The 24,984-nt window shown below is 43.3% G+C and overlaps 2 protein-coding genes across 2 annotated transcripts; one reads left to right on the forward strand and one right to left on the reverse strand.

Annotated features, from left to right (window-relative positions):
* Nucleotides 1-3,269: 3,269 nt before the first annotated feature.
* On the forward strand, nucleotides 3,270-4,927 carry mipa (major intrinsic protein of lens fiber a; the record flags this gene model as incomplete). The annotated part of the gene is made up of 4 exons (XM_083675203.1): nucleotides 3,270-3,629; nucleotides 4,223-4,387; nucleotides 4,490-4,570; nucleotides 4,742-4,927. 4 exons carry the CDS (start codon nucleotides 3,270-3,272, stop codon nucleotides 4,925-4,927), a joined length of 792 nt encoding a protein of 263 aa, XP_083531329.1.
* Nucleotides 4,928-8,198: 3,271 nt separating this feature from the next.
* stat6 (signal transducer and activator of transcription 6, interleukin-4 induced) lies at nucleotides 8,199-24,984 on the reverse strand. Its single transcript, XM_083675608.1, has 21 exons — nucleotides 24,719-24,984; nucleotides 21,941-22,083; nucleotides 21,213-21,357; nucleotides 20,968-21,051; nucleotides 20,515-20,704; nucleotides 19,894-20,003; nucleotides 19,531-19,679; nucleotides 15,855-15,971; nucleotides 15,358-15,534; nucleotides 14,012-14,099; nucleotides 13,770-13,892; nucleotides 12,796-12,888; nucleotides 12,402-12,602; nucleotides 12,166-12,260; nucleotides 11,947-12,080; nucleotides 11,591-11,740; nucleotides 11,387-11,447; nucleotides 11,083-11,166; nucleotides 10,908-10,952; nucleotides 10,540-10,656; nucleotides 8,199-10,328 (listed from the first exon to the last, which is right to left on the reverse strand). The coding sequence occupies exons 2-21, from the start codon at nucleotides 22,069-22,071 to the stop codon at nucleotides 10,262-10,264; spliced, it is 2,361 nt and encodes a 786-aa protein (XP_083531734.1). The 5' UTR covers nucleotides 22,072-22,083; nucleotides 24,719-24,984; the 3' UTR covers nucleotides 8,199-10,261.

Consider the following 24,984-nt stretch of genomic DNA (forward strand, 5'->3'; position numbering starts at 1 on the left):
TATGGTTTGAAGTTGTTTTTTTTCAAATCATAACTCCATTACTGTACAATTACAAAGCAAATTGCTAATGTAAAATATTATTGTAACAATCACAGGTATATTAGAGGCAACTTAAAGTGTAACTGATAATGCAAACTGTCAACTAATGGAGATAAATATTTTGAGGCGAAGGGTTTTTCCAGACTGAATATTAGACCTGTGTTGAACAGTGTTCCTATGGTGTTCATTATACTGCATCTCCCTTGTCTTTCCAGCGGTGTGCATAGAATTATTATAACATTTATTTTTGTTAGAAATGATCAAATTCACAAAGTATTAATTGTTTACTTATATTAATTCAAATCAGAATGATACAGTAATCAGCTGGATGGGAGGGAAAATCGGTTTCCAGAGATTATGCTCACTAATGTCTATAATGAACATACAGTAACAGCTGTATTTATCTCGATACGTATCTACTGCATCTACATACAGCACATAGCTGCCTTTAGAGGGAGAAGCTGCCCACAGCTGCTGCTACTGGTATGTGTGTTCACAGGCAGATGACTTGTATCTCCCTCACAAGTGTGTCGTCAGAGCCGTGTTCCCCTCTGTTCTCCAGGGTTCTGTGTGCTGCAATGAGTGTTTCCCCCACAGTGTAGGTCTGGCAGCCCAAGGCTAGTATTGGGGAGTGGGAGAAAGTGGAGGGTTGTAGGTTGGTTGTGTTGGTGTCAGCAGTCTGGAGCAGAGGTGATTGAAAATTCCCAATGCAAGCAGCTTTTAACACCCTCCCCTGTAAAACAGGCTTACGCCCACAAAAGGGGGCTTACTAGTGCAGGGGAAGCCAGGAGGGGGCCATAATGCAGACCACAATAGAGGTGCAACTGTCCAAAGAGTTAGTTCTGGACCTGGTCTGCCTTTCCACCACTTCAGCCCTAAGCACTTCTTGGTATTACTAAGGTTTTACCTTTGCCTGATTTTACTGATACAGGCCCTTGGCGCAGTTTGCCATTGAACATTTCAGTGTTACGCTAAACAATAAAGTACATTTATAACTAAAGCTGTTAGTGTAAGTGTATTCAATGTGTGCAATGTTTGTTAAGTTGTTAGATAAGAATTACAGAGAATTACAAGCATTTTACTGGTCATCAGAAATGTGACATCAGTTGTGATAAATATGTCATTAATACAGACAAATTTCACTCCAAATAAGTGCACGTTAGTCCAATAGTTTAAGCACTCTGCACAGTGCAACTAGGCATGGGTCAAATAAGTATATGACTACTACTACACCATCGATAAGGGAACTCTTATAGATTTGACAGCGACCGCAAGACAAACAGATCATAGAAAGCAGCAGAAACTGTTGCTGCCAGCGTTTTGTTTCCATGCATGAAAGGGGGGAAAGCGTGAGCGCAGCAGTATCCTTTCAGCGAGCTGCGGCCCGTCCCTCTGGCTGCCCTGGTCAGCGCGATGCTCCAGTGCAGAAGCTCAATGCCAGCCCCTGCTGCCCCCTCCTCCTCTCCAAACATGGATTTTCCACTGCTTTATCTGCCCTGAGCCTCGCTGCTCAGCCAGCACATACAATGTAAAACTCTGCCTAATCAATTCTGCACAGAACCAACTTGCACCCATCCAGAATACTAGAGCACTTCACATGCATTGTAGTAATCACTGTTTAGAGTTTTAGTAGGGGGAAAGTGGACAAGTGCATGAGAGGTGTTGATTGTGCGGAACAGAATGAAACAATCGGAAAGCTTATTGAGAAAGACTGACTGATAGGCAGATATCTTTCTGGGTCCAATGCAACTGCTTGTTTTGCCAATTGAAGGAATTGAACAGTAGAGTCATGCGTTTCAAGGTTCAGGCCAGTTTGTGGTATGTTGGTTTGAGAACAGTTGCAAACCCAAACCATTTTAAGATAATTTGATAAAATTTTCATCAATTTTATCACTGATTTGGCCTGATATAATAACAGCAAATTGAATAAACTTTCAATAATCAAAGTCAATGGCCAGGTAGCCTATCTTACACATCATAATGTAAAGACATTGCTCTCTATGCTTAGAAGATCTAATATAGTGCATAACACGTTATTTCAGTCTCTCCATTTGCAGGTTGTGAGTTCAGGGCAGTTTCCGTTTGGGGCCTCTCCTGATCAATGGTGTTATTAATGAGATTGTCCACTGGTTTCTTTGTGTCAGCACTTAAAGCCTGCAGTAAGGGGACCAGACCCTTTACATCTCTCTGGTGAGACTAGGTGGTCAAAATGTCTAAAACCTTGAAAAACACAAACTGGGAAACTGAACCACATCAATACCACACAGGTCTTATATTTGTATGCAGTAGTACACTACTGGTTGTAACATTATACCCAACTGTATGTTCGTTGGCCTCAGTGTCGAACACACAGCCGTACTTACAGTATCAAGTGAGTTACCAATCCCAGTCATATTACCAGTAACACTTTCACAGGGGTCTCTTAAGTTTACACACAAGCAAACATCATCTATAAAATCTTCATTACAAATAACCCTTTGAATGTATTTTTGTATTTCCTCCATCTTTTGCGACTTTTCACTGTGTCCACCTCTCAGTTGCCCCTAAATGGTATGATGGAACTCAGATTCAGGTTCAGGTATAGGGTTGAGGTCTGGCATTGAGAGAAGAAGGTCAGGGTGAGAGAAGGGGTTAAGTATTTTTGTTTTGATTTGTTGTATTGTCCAGTGGCCCCTCCCAGCCCCCTCCCCTGGGGCTGCTGGGGTGGCTGTGGCCCTAGGGCGTTATAAATAGCCCCATGGGCTCCCCCTGCTCTGGCAGAGAGGCTGAATGTCTGCAGGACATGCTCAACCTTTGTCTATCCATGTTCCTCTACTAACCACCACCAGGGTTTGCACATAGATGCACAGAGACCGACGCGCTGCTCCACACAGGGGTCTCTATGACTGAAAATACAGCTTTTAGAAAGCGACACAGCAGATCATTTAAAGTTAGTAAAGCTGACTTCTAGAGAGTTACATGTTGAACTGTTTACGTGCGGACACACCTTTAGCTTTAGAGAGGCACTTTTTGCTTGTGAGTTCATTTTTCTAGTTTGCTCTCCCTGTTTTTGTGTATCCTACCTTAGGCTCATTAAGATAAGTTACTATTGATAAGGTAAGCAGAGCTAACTGAATCTGAAGGAGAATTCTGTTTTCTCCTCTTAGTTGCCCAGTCCTTTTTTGAGGAGTTTTTTGCTCAGTTTTCATCCCTCCATTGTTTTGGGGTAGCCTCTTGACTTTTTCACCATCATGTGGGAGTTCCGGTCCATGTCTTTCTGGCGGGCGGTGTTTGCTGAGTTCTATGGCACCATGTTCTTTGTGTTCTTTGGGCTGGGGGCAGCCCTGCGCTGGACCACCGGGACCCATAACGTTCTCCATGTGGCCTTCTGCTTTGGGCTGGCGGCTGCCACCCTCATCCAGTCCATCGGCCACATCAGCGGAGGCCACATTAACCCGGCCGTCACCTTCGCCTACCTGATTGGCTCCCAGATGTCCCTGTTCCGCGCCGTCTTCTACATCGTGGCCCAGTGCCTGGGTGCGCTGGCCGGGGCAGCGGTGCTCTACGGTGTCACACCCAACAACATGAGGGGAAACCTGGCACTCAACACGGTAAGCCTGCCAAGCCTATCAACTGACAGGTTGATAGAACATCCTTGTACGCATGTGGAAAACCATGGGGCATGTCATTGCTGTTTCTACAAAGATACAGGCCCTGATGGTTTAGAGATGCAGACCAATAGAATGGTTCCTCCAGATATGTGTGAGAAAGATCCACTTGTTCAAATTGGAATCTGGCAATTGTGTCAGTCAGTGATAACCAGTATATTATCAGTCTCTACCTTTGAGAAAGAGTCATGTAGACACATGGTTGTATAACGGGCATGTGTAACAGTAACCAGCCATGTTGCTCTTTATCAAGATGTCAACTCAATAATTAATAAGTTATTCCAAAAGTTGCCAAATTGAGTTGCCATTAAAACATTTTGATCTGTAGATCTGTCTTTCAAAAGACAGATTGAGTGTTTTGAAAATTGTTACTATGTTACGTAGTATGAATGATTAGTGTTACAAAAACACCTATTTTTTAATGCAAGGACAATGAACAGTAAGAGCGACATTTGTGTCCTATAAGAAACCTATTACGTGTGTGATATTGTCGAATGATTGGAGCCATGTACTGAGTGTTCCCCTCCCTCCCTCAGCTGCAGCCAGGGATCAGCCTGGGCATGGCCACCACCATGGAGGTGTTCCTCACCCTGCAGCTCGTCGTCTGCATCTTCGCCGTCACTGACGAGAGGCGCAATGGACGCCTGGGCTCCGCCGCTCTCGCCATCGGCTTCTCTGTGCTCATGGGGCACCTGCTGGGGGTAAGACACACACTAGCTACTTGGTGAGATGTACTGTATGTTTTCCACCACTGCGAACTGCAACCAACACACTGACTCGGGTTTGCTCTCTCTCTACTACAGATGTATTACACTGGAGCTGGAATGAACCCTGCCAGGTCCTTCGCCCCCGCTGTGCTGGTCAGAAACTTTGTCAACCACTGGGTAAGAGCCTTGGTTCACATCTGGTGTACTTGTCAAAGCGCCGCATTTAGAGAAAAATGTGTTTCTGTACGTGGAGTTTAGTATTTTGAATTGTCCTAATCTGCTACAGATGAACTCACCTCCATGTCCGCCTCTCTCTGTCTCTCTCCTTCTCTCCCTCTCTGGTGGTAGGTGTACTGGGTGGGACCAATGATTGGCGGCGCCTTGGGTGCTATTGTGTATGACTTCATGCTGTTCCCACGTATGCGCGGTCTCTCTGAGAGGCTTGCCACACTGAAGGGCAACAGACCCCCAGAGGTGGAGAGCCAGCAGGACACCCGAGGAGAGCCCATCGAGCTCAAGACACAGGCCCTATAAGCCTGGGGAAGAAGGTTGGCTTTCTGACCCCACCCCATCACCCTTAACCCCTACCCAAACTTACCTCCCTCCCTCTCTCCCCAACCCCACCCAACACATATAGACACACATTTCTGCACACATACCTCCTCCTCTCCCCTGACCACACATACTACACATAGACACCAACCCTGATGACAGCTACACTCCTCATCCCTCATCCTCACTCTGCATCCAGAACAGGACATGCTGAATTAAAGGGGCAGCCAAAGCCCTAACCACCTCCGACCTCCCCCTTCATCCAACCCTCCTCCCCCCACACACCTCCCCCTTGGACTGCAGGACAAAGAAGGAGGGCTAGAAGAGGACTTGCCACTGAAGAAAGCACCCTGTGCCCTGTGGTGTAGGGAGTGGGTCACTCCTGGCTGACCAGGTGGCTATAACTGCTCAGGACAGGGGCATCTCTCTCTCTCTCTCTATCTACTTTTGTAGTCTACTAGGAGTGAAGCTACAGTAGAGCAGTGGACTTCTGCATGCTTTTCCATTTTCATCCAGTTTGATCTCTCCCTTTTGTTGTGTTTTTGTTTTATGAACTTCGGGTACCTGACATGTATGTATTATTATTATACCTTTAGAATTTAAAGGATTTATTCGACTCAAATTCTTTTTTTCAGTCATGCGTGTGTTGTGTGTTGTGTGTTGTGTGTGTGTGTGTGTGTGTGTGTGTGTGTGTGTGTGTGTGTGCCTGTTTTAACTGACCATTTTTATTTTTGGCTTTTTCATTACCACAATCCTTTGTTCGTATCATGCTTTGTTGTTTTTATTTATCATGCAGCCTTTAAGGGAATGAAGAAACTTTTGTCCCCCTCCCTCATTGATTTTGCTACAGTAAAAGTTCTGATTCATTAGTTTTACATACACCATATCTAGAGTGCTCCCCTTTTTACCAAAGCCCTTAAATTCTTGCCTTTGAAGTCAAGTCTTTTGAAATTGTTTCCGTTTTATTTAGAGTCTGTGTCTTTCTAGGGGAGCACAAACACCAGTCACATTTATATGAAAATAAACACAACACACAAAACCCAACTGGTCTTTTCTTAACTGAATCTCCATTGCTATTTCAACACATATTCTTGAAATTGTATATCATTACAAAATTCACTTTGACCTGTTGTCTTTCTTGACTTTGATATCATGTAAAGTGGCTCCAAAGATAAAAGGGTTTATATGCAGTATTTGTGCCAGACTGTTACGTTTTACTACGTTGACTATCTGGAATGCTTCTTTTTTCATTAAAGCTTTTCCCGTACAGTAACAGATATCATAGGTTTTAATGTGCAGGAGTGTGATAGCTGGATTGGCTTTCATTTTTGTCAGTCACATAATAACAAAGAGGACAACCCTGACTGGCTTTGTCATGTGGAGCGAGCTCTGTTTTCTAGTTGATTGTGTTCTTTACATGACCTTACAATTTGTTGTTATTTCAACAAATGTGGTTAAAAACCAAAAAGAGTGCATGATGATGCGGTGGCTTCTTGCTGGTGTTCGCAAACACCTGGTGCTTTCTCTTTTCTAGGGGGAGAGGGGTCGATTTAGGATCGGGGGTATTCAGTGTACATCCACCTCTGGGATTTGTAGTCTGTTTGCCCTCCAAACTCAGGTTCTTATACCTGGGGGGTAAAGGAGAGAGGGTCACCCTGAGCCGACTGAATTCTTGAGCTTTTTGCACAGGGTGGTGAATGTGCACCTGTATCTTCATAGCATCTGCATCAAGGGGAAAGAAACTTGAAGGTGAGGCTCCCCTTTGGCTCCTTGTCCCCTCTTCCCTCCATTCCTCCTGCTTTCACCCTACCTCCTCCTTCTGTTTACAAGGTGGCCATGTTCTGCTCTTAAGGAGAGAACAGTTGAGGCTGCAGGGACTCTGGTGAGGGGATGGAGGGAGGGGGACTGCAGTGTTCAACCAGCTGATAGCATTTCACCCCCTCCATTTTCAGTTGATAGAGCTATTACTGAACCAGACATGTAAGCTGATTCTCTTTTACTTTTACAGTTTGACCCCCCCCCCAGCAGTAGTTGAATAGATTTCCTATTTAGTGACTTATGTTGAAATTAGAATTAAAAATATGTTTGTATTCCAATTGAAAAGCTTTGTGATGTACAGTGTAAAGTTTTCTTTTTTTAATTTACCATGATTGTTGAAACTGGATGGATAGACAATATAATTTTAAAGCTATACAATGTCTCCTCTTTGGCCATTATGAAAGGTATGCAAAAGATGTTATACACCAATATGCTTGGGACCTATCAAGAACATACATACTTTCATAATCAGATTACCATGGATTTATTATTTTTATATGTTAACATTTTCCTTAAATCCAGATTTTTCTGTGTTTGTCTGTTTCTTTTAGACAGAAATGTAGGAAAAACATGGGGAGAGTTTTGATGTTCATTAATACTGGGATGACAGCTGTACGATTTAGTTATGACATACTTGGGTTTTATATCTTTATTTTCAAACTGGGGTGTATAAAAGTTCTTTTTTGAGAGCTATACCTAATGGTAATATCCCATTACACTTACAAAATATGCTCATATTTCTGTTTGAAACAATGGGCACAGTCATGACTGGTCTCTCTGTGGTTTCTCTTCAATTCCACTTCTGCAGTCAGACTGCTTGCCTCCCAGTCTTTGTCTGCTACTGCTTGTCCATGACATTTGACTGATCAACTGATTAAATGCTTTGCAGTTAAATCCAAATTCCAGGGCAGAGTTAATTTAGGTAATACGTTAAGTTCAATGGCTAAGTTTGTTTGGCTTTCAGCACCTACTTACTTAAGCCTAATATTAATGTAATAGGGATATCTACTTCATGGAGAGCAAAACACATTTTGTGTAAATAAACATATTCATATTCAAAGGATTTGGAATTAATGGTTTGTGCATAATTCTTTGATAATGAGAATATTGCAAACTGTTATGTACCCCAATGTTATTCAGTGGGTGTTCAATGTTACATTGGAATTATATGAGAGATTTTTGTCTTGTTATAGGAAAAGGCATGATGAGGTTTTATGGAGTGTAGCAGCCCAGAAATCATTTATCTTGGCTGGGAGGTGAATTAATGGATGCTTATTTTTTTAGTTTGCAGTTGGTCAAGCTATAGTTCCATCCAAAAGACATCAGGGAGGTCCTCCCTACTTTAATTTGTTTTGTAGTGGTACTGTATTGTTTTGTTGCTTTGGTGGAACGTCTTTAAACTGAAACAAATTCTATGAAGAAATCAATCCAAAAGTGAAGAAGTAGTACACAACTTTCTATTGTTTAGAATACATATACATGCAAAACATTTTACATGCAAAAGGAGTGCCTACGTTTGATGATGATGTAATATTACTTGCAGTTAACTGCAACAATGTGCATCAAGGCAGGTAAGGCCAGTTTTAAGTTCAGAAAGGAAATAAGGAAGAACATCTACAACATATCAATCCAATTAAAACACCTAATATAAGGCACGTATACTACAAAATGTAGACTTTGCAACAAGTAATAAAAGCTGAATTCATTTTCTACACAAGCAACAGAGACCAGTTTCCGAACAAGGCCCTGGTAACACCTTTTGGACTTTGATATCCATGTTCACCTATCAGGAAAAATTAAAGGGCATCAGTTGATAAAGGCTAACAGTGCTGCAGAGGTCTTTTCACTGATCCCTGATTTAAACTCACTTTGCCTCCAGGCCTGGAGACAGACAGATATCTTATAAAGCCTCGCCACAGACACTGAAATACCACAGGTACTTTGGGGCTCCTTTTCTACTAAGCTGACTTTATTGATCTTTGTAAAACTTCACCAGCTTTACAGTTACACATAAAATATACATCCAAAATATAAAGCGTGTTGATTTATACTGTTTAGCAGGACTAAAAGAATAATGATGATTTATGTACCATCATATATTGTAATACTGCACACCAGCTTAATTTGTGTATACAAACGCATATGACTAATATGAAAAAAGGAATGCTTCTGAAAATAAAAGTTTGATCAAAATATTAACACACCTCATGGATACATACCAATAACTAACAAAAAGGTATTGGGTCACTTTGAGAGAAAATTAAAGCAAAAAAAAACACATAAAAAAATAACCAAACCCATTAAATAGAAAACACATTGCTCTCAACTTTTACAGGGAGATGATCACTTGTTAATCCAGGGTGTGTTACAATTCTCCACCCTTCACCCAGAAGTGTGCACTGATGTCTGGTGGAGAGTTTCTACAATCCCATAGACCGGCCCATTCCTTTTAAATCCACAAGGGGGAGTGTATGAGTGAACACTTCAGGAGAAGGGTAGGGAATCTAAACGCAACCCTGGTTTTACAAATGATCAGAGGTAAAGGCTATCCTATTTATTCATTCAAATTCAGCCCTCTATACAATACCACTACCATATATACTGTCAATTACCAGCTGCATATAATCAATTCACCAGCAGATGATCTATACTGTAATATATGATTATTGTTTGTCTAAATTAACAAAGGTAGGTTATCTATTGGAATATACAAAATATATATTATATATATATAATATAAAACTTGTTATATCTGTGTTACCAATGCTAATGACATGAAAACATCGTATTTCATTCAACAAGGTATTTTACGATAGAAAAATGTTTTTTGGAAATGCACATTATTTCCCTTTATAATTGGCTCTGATCTCTCCACATTCACAAAGGGTTTAGGGTTGAATAGTATCTCTGTAGACACAGACAACATGACTAAAATATGGTGATCACACCCAAAATGTACACTTTTGGGTCTAAGTGCAGAACAGTACAGTAGTTCCCTTGCAATCCATTTGAGAAATGAAGAATGGAGCATTTGTATATTAGCAAACAAGCATAAATCAACAATGACGATAATGATACTGATGAAACTACGGTGAAACTGAAATAGTGTGCGGGTATAGATACCCCACATGTAAATTAATGGTTATGAACTAATCCATTCCACTACCTTAAAAGAAGAGTTTGTTCTCAGTCTCATACTGAATGATGTCCTTAGAATGGTGTCTCCCTTTAGTGTGGCGTCAGTCTGATATCCTTGATCCCAAAATAATGCAGTAAGTACCTCACTAATTGTCACTAAATGGATGATCCAATGGCACTCATCACACGTTTAGAACAAAGAAGGGGAATGGAGTGCTGAGAATGTCTGTGCAAGCAGAATGTCTTTTTTGAACTCCATTCAGTTCCCCATGTAACAATCCATAAAGAGACAGACAAAGAGGGCTTCAGGTTGGCACCTGCTGTTGTCTTATGAGGGGAAACTGCCTCCACTGAGTTCTCCTATTCCGAGAGTGTGTTCAGAATATCCTCCAGCTCCATCTCCGTAGGGGCCTGATGGTCCTGGTCCCTGGGGTAGTACAAACACACGCGCACGCGCACGCGCACGCGCACACACACACACACACACACACACACACACACACACACACACACACACACACACACACACACACACTTAGCTAGCTTTTCATAATATATACAGTCGCTACATGATATGCTCCACTTTGGAGTGAGGGGAATATGAATGTGCTGGCCACTGGCTCAGTGTCATCACTCACATGTCTGTTCCAGGGAAGAGTCTGCTGGGGTCGGCGAGGCTGTCTGAGTACATCACTCCCTGCATTGGCCCTGCAACCCGGAGGTCAGGCTGGAACGACGACTGAAACTGGTTGTGCCTTATGGGACATTTGAAAATCTTAGCACTGGATGAATGAATGAGCGAATGAAAAGCCTAGATATGGCACGCACACTTGCCTTATGCTGATCCTGCCCTCAGAATCATAATTTCCAAGTTATTAATTGGCGGTGATAAGGAAACACCACTGACTACAGTAAGCACACTGAGGAGGGTCACGGATGAAACTAGGAGGCAGTCTGCATCCTCCAGCACTGACTATTTTCTCTCACGGGTAAACAAGGTACTTACGGGGAGAAGAAGGGAGACACAGCCCCAACTACCTTCCCCTGGTCCCTAAGAGAGGAACAGAGATGGATGAGGACATGGAACAGATAATGACTGGTGTATGAGACCTCAAAAGAGAGGGAGTGTGTGTGAGAGAGTGAGAGAGAGAGAGAGACAAACTGCTGGGATTCAGACTCACATAGAAAAGAGAGGGGAACTGTGTTCCTGAGGAGTTTCGCTGCGAGGCAGACTGGAAACACTGGGCAAGGCGCAGTGGGCTTCCCTGCGCGCGCGCACACACACACACACACACACACACACACACACACACACACACACACACACACACACACACACACACACACACACACACACACACACACAGAGATTACCTGAAGCACACAACTATTCTATGTTGACATGCACCATCTGGAGCTGTCGCAAGTTACTGCACATGAAGCAATGTGTGTACCACATTAGCATGTTGGTCTATTGTTACTTACACGCCCACTTTGGTTTGGATGGAGACTCCAATATATCCACGGTTGGTGGGTAACGGGTCATCTGTTTAAAACAAGCAGAGCAGAGAATATCAACTACTGTTTAGACTTTGAGAATTATTTTGCATACTTCTCCTAAAAAAGGAGTCTTCTAAAAGTTATTCAGAGGCAGCAGTGAATGCACACAGAGGGCTGTTATAGACTTGCCTGTGTAGTACTTTCTAAACACGTCGTTTTTGGGCAAATCAGGGTACACATGTGTGACAAGCTCAATATCTCGAATACGGTCTCCAAGACAACGGATCTCCAGGTCTCTCTTGGTGAAGGGCATAATGTTCTGGATCTTTTGGCCCCCATCTGCAGAGAGGGAGAGAGAAAGAGTGGTCAGATTTGTTTGGAACAAGCAGTAGAAGTATGACAGTACTGTAGCTATTCAGTTATTGGTAATATCTGTGTAATAACCATTTTTTGTGTACACAATGCACACTTTCTATGAGTGGACATACAGACAGACAGGCTGAGAGTACCTTACAACAACCGTACTCAAAATAGTCAATACTTACTTTCTGAGGGAGCCACATAAGCAATGGTGATGCCTCCTATCTCAGAGTCACTGAAGCGAAGTAGGAAGGTTCCGTTGGGCCTGTCTTTGAGGATCAGGTGGAGGTGCTGCTTGCCAATAAAACCAAATATCAACCTAGAGGAAAATAAATCCATTTGTTTTTATCACTGTACTGTTGCTGTATGACATTATCTCTGAGTTTGTGACTAGACACACTCACCCATCACTCCAGTAGCTCTTCAGATGCTTCTTGGTCAATTCCATCACACCATCAAACCATTGCCAAAAGGTGAAAGGTCGTCCTGGTAGCACTTCCTGAGGTGTTGACCAACATAGACACTGTTCAATCCCACTGGTCATTCTATCTTACTGTTCGGTCTGTATTCACAAATGCAGGGGCTTATGTCATGTAAATGTGTGTGTGTGTGTGTGTGTGTGTGTGTGTGTGTACAGTACCTTGTTGAACTGGGCCCAGGACACCAATGCATTACCATCTCCAGAGATGTCAGGCATGTCAAAGATCTTCTGAGCCAGGAAGTGCTGGTTGTAGTTGTCAAGGCAACGGTGCGTCTGGACCTCTGACATGAACTTACTGTTCAGGGTCAAGCACATTTGACTCCAGGTCACGCGATCCGGCACCAAGAATGGTACCCTGTCCTGATGACATCAAACAACATCATACGACATTATGACATCATTAGGAAGTGACTGACTTATGACTAATTAATGACATGTGTTACATGGGTGATACAAAATTGAGGAGAGTTCTGAGAGAGAGAGAGAGCGAGAGAGAGAGAGAGAGCGAGAGAGAGAGAGAGAGAGAGAGAGAGAGAGAGAGATTGGTACTCACTGGCTCAGAGAAGGCACAATCCCATATGATGGTGGCCAGAGCGTTGTTATCCTGACTGCCATGGACAATCACCACCAATGGCAGTGAGATCATCTACAATGACATTGACAAAGGTCAACCAGAGCCATAAAAACAGCTATGCTGTATTTGTGGCTCTGAGGTCAACACATGCCAGTGAACCCACACTATCCACACCACAGACATGCATATACCCTACATCAGGGGTGTCAAAGATATGGCCGTGGGTGCTTTGCAAAAAAATAAAAAATAAAATGAAAAAAGGTAGATTAGCTTTGAAATGGGAAGATAGCAATTAAGTTTTATTAGAAAGCATTGCTTGCATAATGTCTTATACTTTTTTTTAATTTTTTTTATTCTTACCATCACCTGCCCTGATTGGAGGACATGAAAAAAACAGTTTTTTGTACTTACATACATGTAATACAAAAATATGATATATACAGTATATTTCTGTCTATAGTTTCTTATTATTTCTTGTAATGGACTTATAAGTATCATTTAATTCATTATTAATTCTATTTTTAGTTCCAAGCTTCAGATCCCCACAGATGAACCCATCTTGAAAATGAGGCATTTGTCAGAGTTTGAACAAATTGTGTTTGACAACCCTGCCCTAGATGGAAGGAGAGACAGTTTATATAGACATTATCAATTCACACCTAGGGCATCTGAACAACACGACCACACTTTCCATCTATGGGCTCTAAAAAGCAAGCTTCCACAGTGTATTGAGTTCCAAACGTCACACATTGTAAGCAGAAGACAATGGGAGACATATGGAAGATATATCCGACTGTGTGTCAGACCGGTTACCAGGCAATGAAGTTCAGAAAAACAGATATAAGGCCAAAGTAGTCAAAACTGACTTACAAGCACACAGCTGGAAGCTAGAGAGAATGGAGAACAAAAGCAAAGAGACTGCAGACCAGCTGCAGAAGAGAAGGTAAAGAGACCTGAATCCTGTAGGGAGTGTCACAGCCCGTGATGCTGATTTCTGTTGAGAAGAGGAGGGCAAATTTCTCCTCTGTCACTGACTCTGATCCCTTTCGGTCTGCTCTCTTGATCTTCTTTATGGACTGATGAAAACAACATGGCAATTTAAAGTCAGAACTAAAACCTTTCCTAAACAGGTTATTGAATATGAGTGGACCCATGTCATATGTTAGGTGTGAGTATGCATGACTGAAGTACATACCATATTCCTGAAGTTGGCACATGTGCTCTTGCTGGATGTGTTGTGTTCCAAAATCGCAGTGTTATTGATCAACTCCCCCACATTCTCACTACAGTAAGCAGAACATATACATATATGTTACAAACACACACACATTCATACTTAGCCTGGAGGTTAAAGAGGCCGGCCAGCAATCGGAAGGTTGCTGGTTCGATCCCCGCTCCAGGAGGGATCTGGGTGTGAGTTGGTGACTGGAGGGTTGCTGGCAGCATATCCAGGTCCCTACCACTGCCGTTGTGCCCTTGAGCAAGGCACTTAACCCCGAATTGCTCCAGGGGCGCTGACTTGGCTGACCCTGTGCCCAGAGCCCCGCGCTCTGTTCTCCCTGGGGGGGTGTGCACGTGTGTTGTCTCGGAGGGGGGGTGTGCAGTGCGTGTGTGTTGTCTCGGGGGGGGTGTGTGCAAAAAGACCCATTCCAACAATTGATGTGAATTGATTGCATGGCAAATAAACAGACTTTCTGACTTTCTGACTTTACTTCTTTAAAATAATGGTACAACTGTATCTCTGTTGTGTTTTGGGTAGCTTACAAGTTGTTCACATAAATGTGTTGATCAGACTGAGGGAATCCTCTAATTTAGTCATCTTGTGCAAATGAGTTTACTATCTACAGTATAGTGATTTAACTTTATGGTAACATCTTGCTTGAAGTACTCATAATAGATTGTAAGACTTGTTATAGGCATGAAAGACTGCATTATAATGCCTCTACATTCTCAGCCATTTTCCAACAGCTGCAAATGCCTTATAGACAAGTATACTATGACATATTAAAAAAGTAACATATGATATATTATAAATACATTATAAGGCATCTTCCATACCTCTAATAAGTTATAACACATTATAACTGTATGTTTTAAGTTAATTGTTACCAGGATTTCTTTGGTACTGTAGGCTGTGAATGTTTATACAGATGCACTGAATCTTGACTGGTGAGGGTCAACAAGAACGCAAATGCTGCCAGTCAGGTATGTAATAAGCAAAACCAAGTATAAAAATAGCCCATAGAAGGCCGTTAAACTATGCCTGCCTGGTAACTGGCTGTGTCTGGTGAGTTTCAAGGTGAGTTTTTTTTATTTTTATAAATAGAACATTCTGATCAAGAAACAACTTAGAGGAAGTTCAAAGCACTTCAATCCAAAACAGCATTCCCATATTCTATGAGCCAAATCCTAACTGTCCGTCGCTCACATTTTCTCACACATCGACATCAGAGCTTATGGACGTAAGGTTAGGAATGGGCCCTATGTAAACATGTGCTGTGCTGTGCTGTGCTGTGCTGTGCTGTGCTGTACTGTATTGACCTGGGTACACTGCCATGCTGGCCCAGATTCCTGGCCTGGGCCTCAGTGATGATCTGGGCCTTGAGCAGGACAGGCTTCCCTGGAGCCACCTTCTCCCCCAGCAGGTAGCGAACAGTAGTGGAGAACTTGGACTGGGTCTTAATGACCTGGGGGGGCTGCTTGTCCACCATCAGAGAGCTGGACAGAGATAGAAACATGACTCAGACATGTCGGTATGTAGGTCAAGTGGTATAAACAATGGGTCATCGTGGTCAGTGAGTGAAGGGCATGAGAAGCACTCAAGTACTCAATAGAAGCACAATTATTTTCTTATTCTGATTCCACTTCATTCAGTCATTCACTTATTACTTACAGCTACAAATATATTGTTGATTCTTTATTACTTACAACTATATTGACATATCCAGAAAATCATTGTTGATGAGCTGTAGACAGTATTGTATTACAGTAGACAACTGTCAATTTAGGATAACTTCCATTTTCATTGACTAGCGTACCTCTGGATTAGTAATCGCAGAAGTTGCCCCAGTCTCTCCTGCAGCTCTGGGATTGGCTCCCCCACCAACATCACTTCCTGTCTCAGCTTCCCATTTACCCCCAGTAGTTGTTCACACCTCAAAGAGGAAGAGAGAAGGTACAAAAGGAGAGACAGAGAGAGAGAGACAGAGAGAGAGAAAGAAAGCAGAAGTTTAGAAAGCGGTGTCACACTTCAAACCATAGACCTCATGGACATGGCACACCACTTGTTCACAGACCATTTGAATAAAAGTAAACTATTCAAAAACTGTTATGAGTGGATGGAAGAGCTTAATCAAAACATTTGCATAAGACAATCTGAATTCAGACTGGGGGCAGACAAAAAACATAAATTCTACAGTATACTCTTTGCTGCCATGTTGGTTTATGTACACAATCTTGGAGAGGAATAATCAACAATACACAAAAAAGAGCTTGGTGAGTGTGTGTGTGTCAAACTGAATATCCCATTAATGACCATATGTTTACAGACTTAAATATGCATTTGTCTGTAAAGTTGATGGATTTGCAAAAGTGTAGGTTGAGTAATGTAAAGCTTTATAATGTTTATTGGCTCCCATGAATTCAACTTTGTATGATGTGTAATAACACCATTGTAAAAACAAAAGCATATCCATGTCAGTTTTCTCCCAGATCATTTCATACAAGGGATGTTTTCTCAAAAAGGCCCCCAAATCAGCATACAGGACTGCCAAAGGAACAACCTACACTTTGCGTGGTGCCGGGACGCTGTGGTAGTATGCAGACACTGTTCACCACTGGCGGAGTTTATGATCATAAAGTGCCGTCCTTTCTATCTGCCGAGGGAGTTTACTGCGGTCTTGCTAGCCGCAGTATACATCCCTCCAACCTCCAGCAACAGTGACAGGAATGCGGCACTTTGTGAACTGTACCAGGCCATCAGTGAACAACAGACAGCACACCCAGATGGATTTACCATCCTCGCTGGAGATTTTAATCATGCTGACCTTAAGACTGTCCTACCAAAACTCCATCAGCATGTCAATTTCCCAACAAGAGGGGAAAACACCTTGGACTTGGTCTACACTTCTCACAAAGGAGCATACAAGGCCTCCCCCCTCCCCCACATCGGACTCTCTGATCACATCACTGTCATGCTAATGCCAGCATATAGGCCCAGAGTGAAAGTCGGAAAACCGGTCCGGAAAGAGATAACTGTGTGGCCGGAGGGGTCCAGGTCTGCTCTCAAGGACTGTCTTGCAACAACAGACTGGGACATGTTCAAGCAAGCAGCCACACAGAACAACCATACGGACAATGAGGAGCTCACAGACACTGTCCTCTCCTACATCCGTAAGTGCTCTGATGATGTGACCCACAAAAAGACCATCATCACTCGGGCTAACCAGAAGCCATGGCTGACAGGGGCAGTCCATCGGCTGCTGAGGGCCAGAGACAAAGCCTTCAGAGCCGGGGATGAAAATGGCCTAAGAACAGCGAGAGCCAGCCTGTCCCGTGGCATCAAGAAAGCAAAACTGGACTATACAAATAAGATTACCTGCCACTTCAAGGACAGCAGAGACACGCGGAGCCTGTGGCAGGGCATTCAGACCATAACGGACTACAAGCCCGCGCCACAGACCTGCGACAACAACATCACTCTGCTCAACAACCTCAACAGCTTCTTTGCACGGTTTGAAGCAACAAACAACACAAGCCCACAGAAAACTCCACCCCCCCCCCACGATCAGGTCCTGTGCCTGTCTGCTGCCAGTGTGAAGAGGACACTCTCTACCATCAACCCCCGCAAAGCAACAGGCCCAGACAACATCCCAGGCCGTGTGCTGAGGGACTGCGCAGAGGAGCTTAAGGATGTCTTCACGGACATCTTTAACACTTCTTTGCGTCAAGCTGCTGTCCCATCACATTTCAAGACCTCCATCATCATACCTGTGCCAAAGAAATCCGCTCCATCCTGCTTCAATGACTATCGCCCTGTAGCACTGACCCCCATCATCATGAAGTGCTTTGAACGGCTAGTCATGTCTCACATTAAGTCCATCCTCCCCCCCACCCTGGACCCCTTTCAGTTTGCATACCGAGCAAAACGTTCCACAGAGGACGCAATCTGCTCTGCTCTCCACCCAGCCCTCACCCACCTGGAAAAAGCAGACTCATATGTGAGAATGCTTTTCATAGACTTTAGCTCAGCATTTAACACCATAATCCCGCAACAACTGATCTGTAAACTGGACCAGCTGGGGCTCAACACCTCCCTCTGCAACTGGCTGCTGGACTTCCTCAGCGAGAGACCACAAGCAGTACGAGTCGGCAACAACACCTCGAGCAGCATCACACTCAGCACAGGGGCCCCCCAAGGCTGTGTGCTCAGTCCCCTGCTCTTCACCCTGCTGACTCACGACTGCACATCAACCCACAGCACCAATCACATGGTGAAGTTTGCGGACGACACAACTCTGGTGGGTCTCATCTCCAAGAACGACGAGACCCACTATAGAAAGGAGGTCAACCTTCTGACCACGTGGTGCAGAGACAACAACCTCCTGCTGAATGTCAGCAAAACGAAGGAGATTGTGGTCGACTTCCGGAGAGGGCACACCGAACACCCACCACTGACCATCAATGGTGCTGCTGTGGAGAGAGTGAGCAGCACCAAATTCCTGGGGGTGCACATCAGTGAGGACCTCTCCTGGACCACCAACACCGCATCACTGGCGAAGACAGCCCAGCGGCGCCTCTACTTCCTCCGCAAGCTGAAGCGAGCGAAAGCTCCCACACCTATCCTGACAACATTCTACCAAGGCACCATTGAAAGCATCCTGTCCAGCTGCATCACTGTGTGGGGCGGTAGCTGCACCGAACACAGTAGGAAAGCACTGCAACGCATTGTGAACACAGCTGCTAAGATCATTGGTGCCCCACTCCCTTCCCTGCAAGAGACTTACTCCACCCGCCTCACCCGCAAAGCTACCTCGATTGTGAGCGACGCAAGCCACCCCGCACACAGTCTGTTCAGCCTCCTGCCTTCTGGAAGAAGGTATAGGAGCCTCCGTGCCCACACCACCAGACTCACGAAAAGCTTTATACCCCAAGCTGTCAGGAAGCTAAATTCTCTCCCCTCACTTCCCCCAGCCACATCCTCCAAGCTGTCAAGAAGCTGAAACCACCACCCCCCCTCCCAACCCTTCAGCCCCCCCCCCCCAAAAAAAAACACTACGGACTCTGGACAATCCACTATTCTATTGCTACAATGCACTATTGCACTATTATTTTTTTTATACAGAATACACAGTATTTGGCTGCTACTTACTGTCTTTACTGACTGCTCTTTTTGCACTGTTTAAATTATTTTTATTGAATGTTTTACTTTTAGTATGTGTTATCTGTTGTGCCTGGGCACTTTATCTGTCTCACCGTGGGAGAGTGAGAAACGTCCTCTCGATTCCTTTGTATGTCTTGACATGTGAAGAATTGACAATAAAGCCACTTTGACTTTGACTTTGACTTTGAAAAATGTTCTATTGAGATCTGTGTAAGCCAAAACCCTTTTAGGCATGGCACCACAGATCCAGGTATTCTATTTTGGAAACACTGATCCATGTGGAATACAGACCTCATAAATCAGATCATATAGGTTGTGTTATAGGGCCTCACCATGTCTGCAGAGGGCTGAGGTTGTCATCGAAGGGGTTTCCTATGGTAGAGCGGTGCTGCTCCCACCGCCAGGCCTTGATTCTGCTGATGAGACGAGACTGACACTGCTCCAGAGTGCACACTGCCTCCTGAAGCAGCTGAACACGCTTCTGCAAAACACAGGGACACCAATACATAAGTGGAAGAGTAGGAACATGCACATGCAATCCAGCTTAATCTCTGATTCCAAAATCTGATTTAGTGAGACTAATACCAGCTTAGTCAGTTGCAGCTGTAGCATGCCAACAGAAATGATGAGAATGATGAATGAATCTGTCCATTTTGAATTTTAAAACACTACACTAGCGGTGCTTTATGGCCTACCTCGGCTATGGACTGCCCAGTGTACTCAAGCTGTTTTATGTTGTTCTGGAGCTGGCTGACCTCTGCCAGTTGGGGATCCAAGCCGTTGCTCTGGTTCTGTTGCAGAGGCCCTGTAGAGTGAGTGAATAAACTGAGCTTCATTCTTCCCCCCCTTCCTTTGAATTCTTTTGTATCACTAAAGTAAAAGTCTGCAGCAACATTTAGTGTGGCATTTATTCATACATTTGTATACATTTATACAAATATTCACTTTATTTGACTTTGTCCTAGACTCCCACCCTAGTCTTTCACACACGTTGCTCTGGGAAATGCCATGGAAAAGATGCTATTGGTCCTAGGAAAGACATATGTCAGTGACCCTGATCTGATACTGCTTGACGATTGCTCAGGTATGTAAACCCCACGTGGGACTGGAACCATATTGACCACTCCTAATATTTGCGCTATCTCTCTGATGGATTTTTTTTGTTTTTGCAAATAACCCAATCTGGTAAACCCAATCTGAAAAAAATCTGATTTCAAATCCAAACTGTCTTTTAAAGACATATAGAGCTAAAAGAAGACAACATGCTTCCTCATTCTAATACTTATGGAAGGCACTGTAGTAGCCCCAGCTCTCACCTTGTATGGACTCAAAGTTCTGCCTGTCCCAGTTGAGATCCTCCTGCAGCCTGTGGATCTGTTGTCGACAGTTCTGGATCTCCAACACCTTGAGCACCAGGTGGTCCACGTCGCTTGTCGTGGGAGAAGCGGCCACTGCCTCCTGGGAGGGCGAGGAGGGGAAATGGGCAAGGGTGGGCACCTGGGAAGACTATGGAAGGGGAACAATTATTGGTGCGCAAAGTTTCAAATGCAATGCTTTTCCATAAAGATGTCTGTATGGTACACTCGTAAAAAGAATATAAGCTTGAACCATTTTGGGTTCCATGTTGAACCCTTTCCACAGAGAGTTCTAAATGGAACCCAAAAGGGTCTGCATGGAACCCAAAAGGGTTCTTCAAAGGGTACAGGGACTAATGAGCAACCTTTCTCATCTAAGAATGTAGAGAATGTATTAATTGGAAAAGTGCTTACCGCTTGACTGAGCAGAACCCTCTCCTTTCTAAGGATATTCCTGACTAACACCATCAGCTGGAGGGCCTGAGAGCGGAAAATACTCTGGAAGGCAAGCAGAGTTCGCATCAACACCAACAACCACATATGAGTTGATTGACTGATCAATACTGAGTGCCCATGATGACTAATTGTGTTACAATCCTTTATAACAGCCCTGTTAAAGGCCCTGAATATCCTTTGTTTTTGCTGAAGAACAAAAGTACCATGTTCCTGCTATACTGCTGCAGCCTCAGCCTCTCCACCACATTGGGGTTCTGCTGGGCCAGTCGCTGCAGGTAGGAGATGATCTGCTCCAGCAGGGACAGGGCCTGGGACTCCAGCTCTACCTTCTCCAACTCAAAGTCCTCCCTGAACACACCCACAGACACACCCACAGACACACCCACAGACACACACACACACACACACACACACACACACACACACACACACACACACACACACACACACACAGTACACAGGAGAGGGATGGGGAGAATGAGAATAAGAGATGTAGATGACAGGGAAAAGGATTGGAAAAGGAGTGGCTTTTGTGTGTGTGTGTGTGTGTGTGTGTGTGTGTGTGTGTGTGTGTGTGTGTGTGTGTGTGTGTGTGTGTGTGTACGTGTGTGTATGTGTGTGTGTGTGTGTGTACGTGTGTGTGTGTGTGTGTGTGTGTGTACATGTGTGTGTGTGTGTGTGTGTGTTTGTAACCGGCTTCGGTGCAGCTTCAATAGTATCGCTTCCTCCCGGTCTTGGGAGGAACACACGTGACCATCTTCTGAACACATGGCATTAACCAGCTATGCCACTGAAAAGCCAGCAATTCAATGGTGCAGGAGGAGGTATTTCAACTTTAGGAGTGAGTTTACCAATTCAACCCGGTTGTGTGTGTGTGTGTGTGTGTGTGTGTGTGTGTGTGTGTGTGCATGCTTTTGTATGGGTGTCATACCATCTCTGCTCCTCAATCCAGACGGCCAGGTGACACCTGATGTCCATAGGAAAGGCGGGGGGATAGAGCTCATTGAGGGTCTGTGTGGCCAGATATGGAATCAACTGTTTCATCTCTGTCCACTGAGCCATGGTCAAGCAAAGCTGGAAAAGCCAGGAAGAAAAAAAAATGCCATAAATGTATTTCATACCTGAAATTAAATCTAACAATACAAATTATTATATAATGAAGGGCCTTGAATAGGGAATGTTAATACAGATGTTATTTTTTGACCAAATAGAGAGGGGGCCAAGTTTGCATTCCTCCATGATTGTCATGGAGACAAAATCCCCAAAGCAGTCATAAGGTCAGTGTTCACATCACACACAATCATGACAAGGGACATAGATGCCGACCTCCTACCTCCGTGTTAAAGCAATTATCCATCTGCAACATCATTGTTCAGAATCGCAGCACAATGACTTAATTCAACAATTGCTAGAAGGAAAATAGTGCAAGACTAGCCGACCAAATGGGTGTGTGCAAAGTGAGGGTATGGAGAGCAAGTCCCCAAAACAATTGAGAGACTGACACAGATCTACAGTCTACTGTACATGTTCCAAACCTGTTGCTGGAGAACAAGAGAGCCTTGCATATCCTGTATGCTTTATCTTTTGCCCACACGTGTAAAGCCATGACTCGACAATTCAGAAAAGATTCAGTATTTCAGCATTGTGTTTCACAAGGCTTAATATTGTCACATTCTAATAAATCTATATAGCTGTAATTCACAAAACAAAATTGTCATTACTGAGTATGTATATGATAGGATGAAAATGACATGGTGCAAAGCACTAAATCCAACACAAACTGGGACTGTGCCATTGCAACACGTTTACTACTTCCTGTTCTCTACAGTGGGGTGGCCTGGTTTCCGGTTTCACTTTGATTGCAACTTTATTGGATGTACTCTTGACAAAGTCCTAAACTGCTTATCCTCACAGTGTTGCTCCACATAAGACTGCTGCTCTGGAGGTTTGAGGAGAGGCAGCACTATTATTTTACAATATTACATTTTTGCACATGGTGGACATACTTTTGCTATAGGGACACTCTTAACCCTAACCCTAACCCTAACCCAGCCAGAGTTAAGAAGCCCTTACAAGCCCCCTTAGTCCTATGGGTAAGCAGTTAGGCTACCTCTCAGGTAACAAGATGAAATCTGTCGATACAAACCATTTAGCTTATTAAATATGACAGTCTGAGAATCTTTCCCTGGTAACCACAACAACTTGTTAGGGTATGAGAGTTGGGGACTACATTATTCTTTACTTATTCACCTCAAACTAGCCCCAATATTATTGTACTGTAGATACAGTATGTTGTTGATATGAGTTACCTCACTAGACATGGTTTACCTCAGTGAAGAAGACCATGTGGACTGTGGAGAACTGAGCAGAAGTATGAGCTATATTTTTGCAAGCTGAAATTTGTGCTTATATTATATTGCCTCCCTAAAGCAAGAAAAACTGGTTTGGCTTTGTTGCATTATGCTGCATCACAAGCACTTGGCCTGATAATCTGTAGTAGGTTAAAGAGAAATAAAGTCAATAAAATAGCAGAAAACCCAGTGCACTGAGCAGAATAAAGTTGGTGGTGCATAGACCTGATAAAATCAACAGACAAAAGAGTCTCACTTTGGTTGCAATTATAAAGTAAAGAGTTTATTCCATATCAGGACAAACGTTTCACCCACACTGGCCTCATCAGTGTCATAGATAAAACAACAGAAACTCTTTGCTTTATTATTGCAACCAAAGTGAGTGTGGACTGTCTCTTCTATCTAAAATGAAATAAATGAAATGATAGAAGTTATTCAAGATATGCTATTAAGTGGCTGTAAAGAATCTAAAAACCTCTCAAGTTTAGGCCATAGACACTGTAACACCTTAAACCTGTTTCATTGCCAACCGTGAAACAGGAGCCATGTGCTAATACAGTTCCAGGACAGGTTTGCACAATATATTGTATAACTATCTACTCTAGTATGTGCAATATCCAAATCACAATAGGCTGCAACAGTAATGATAGTATCTAGAGAGACATCATTAGGATGGAGGGATACAGCCAAGCTGACATGCAGACTTATGCTTTACTGAAAGCACAGACTGGAAGATTGGAGAAACACTGATGACATGCCCTCTGCAGATAGTGGAATAGACTGCTGTAAACATTTCAATAGAAAAGTGGCAAACAAACATTCAATGCTAGGGAGGGGATCCTTATATGATTTAGATTACATCTTAATAGGCTATTATTAGGCATAATATCAATCTATTACTTGGCTGTCCAGAATTTCAATGTAGACTACAGTTCTAAAAGGTTAGCAATGAAACATGATTTAATGTATTATTTAGTGTTTCATAGCTAGGTTAGAGTGAAAGTTGGTGTTGAAAGACTGCTGACAATGGTGGGCAATAATGTTTACGCATGTTTACGCATTATGAGGTCCAGAGGTATCGTTGCTGAATATCTCAATTTCATCTAAATTCAACAAAACGATTATCTGATAACGCAATTTGACAAACCAGACAAAAACGTTTCACTTGAACTGGACAAGACGAAAGTAAAACTTTCGATAGCGCAGTCACAATTACACCACTCCCCTGCTGTCAAAACATGGGGAGCGCAATGATTATAGGCCCAATATCGATCGTCTCCGTCTCATTAGAATGCTGAAAGATGACTGTCCATCCTTACTAACCAATATAACACATGTGTTGGATAGTAATAACTTACCGTGATTAAAGTTAAAAAGCCAACTTTGTTCAATGCATTTCAAATACTTTTGGAGTAATCCTTCCGTCTCCTCCACACGCTGTGTTCTCTGTCCTCTTATCACTATGAAGATTGTTTCATAAGTAACTTCCGTACACAGTGCGAAGTCATAAAAAGTAACATATTGTTTTTACTCAAAAGTTAAGTAGCTCTACTGTCGTCTAAAGAAAATGCTGTCGCCTAGACTGTAGGCAACACAACGCGGAAAGGACTTCCCTATTACGCAT

Source organism: Argentina silus (assembly GCF_951799395.1).
Source record: "Argentina silus genome assembly, chromosome: 8".
In the NCBI taxonomy this organism is placed as follows: Eukaryota; Metazoa; Chordata; class Actinopteri; order Argentiniformes; family Argentinidae; genus Argentina; species Argentina silus.

Coding starts and splice junctions, on each gene's coding strand:
- stat6 (XM_083675608.1), bottom strand. CDS start 22,071: ATGGCTCAGTGGACAGAGATGAAACAGTTGATTCCATATCTGGCCACA. Junction 19,680..19,893: donor CTGGGCAGTCCATAGCCGAG/GTAGGCCATAAA, acceptor TGTGTTTTGCAG/AAGCGTGTTCAGCTGCTTCA. Junction 15,972..19,530: donor CTCAGCCCTCTGCAGACATG/GTGAGGCCCTAT, acceptor TTCCTCTTTGAG/GTGTGAACAACTACTGGGGG.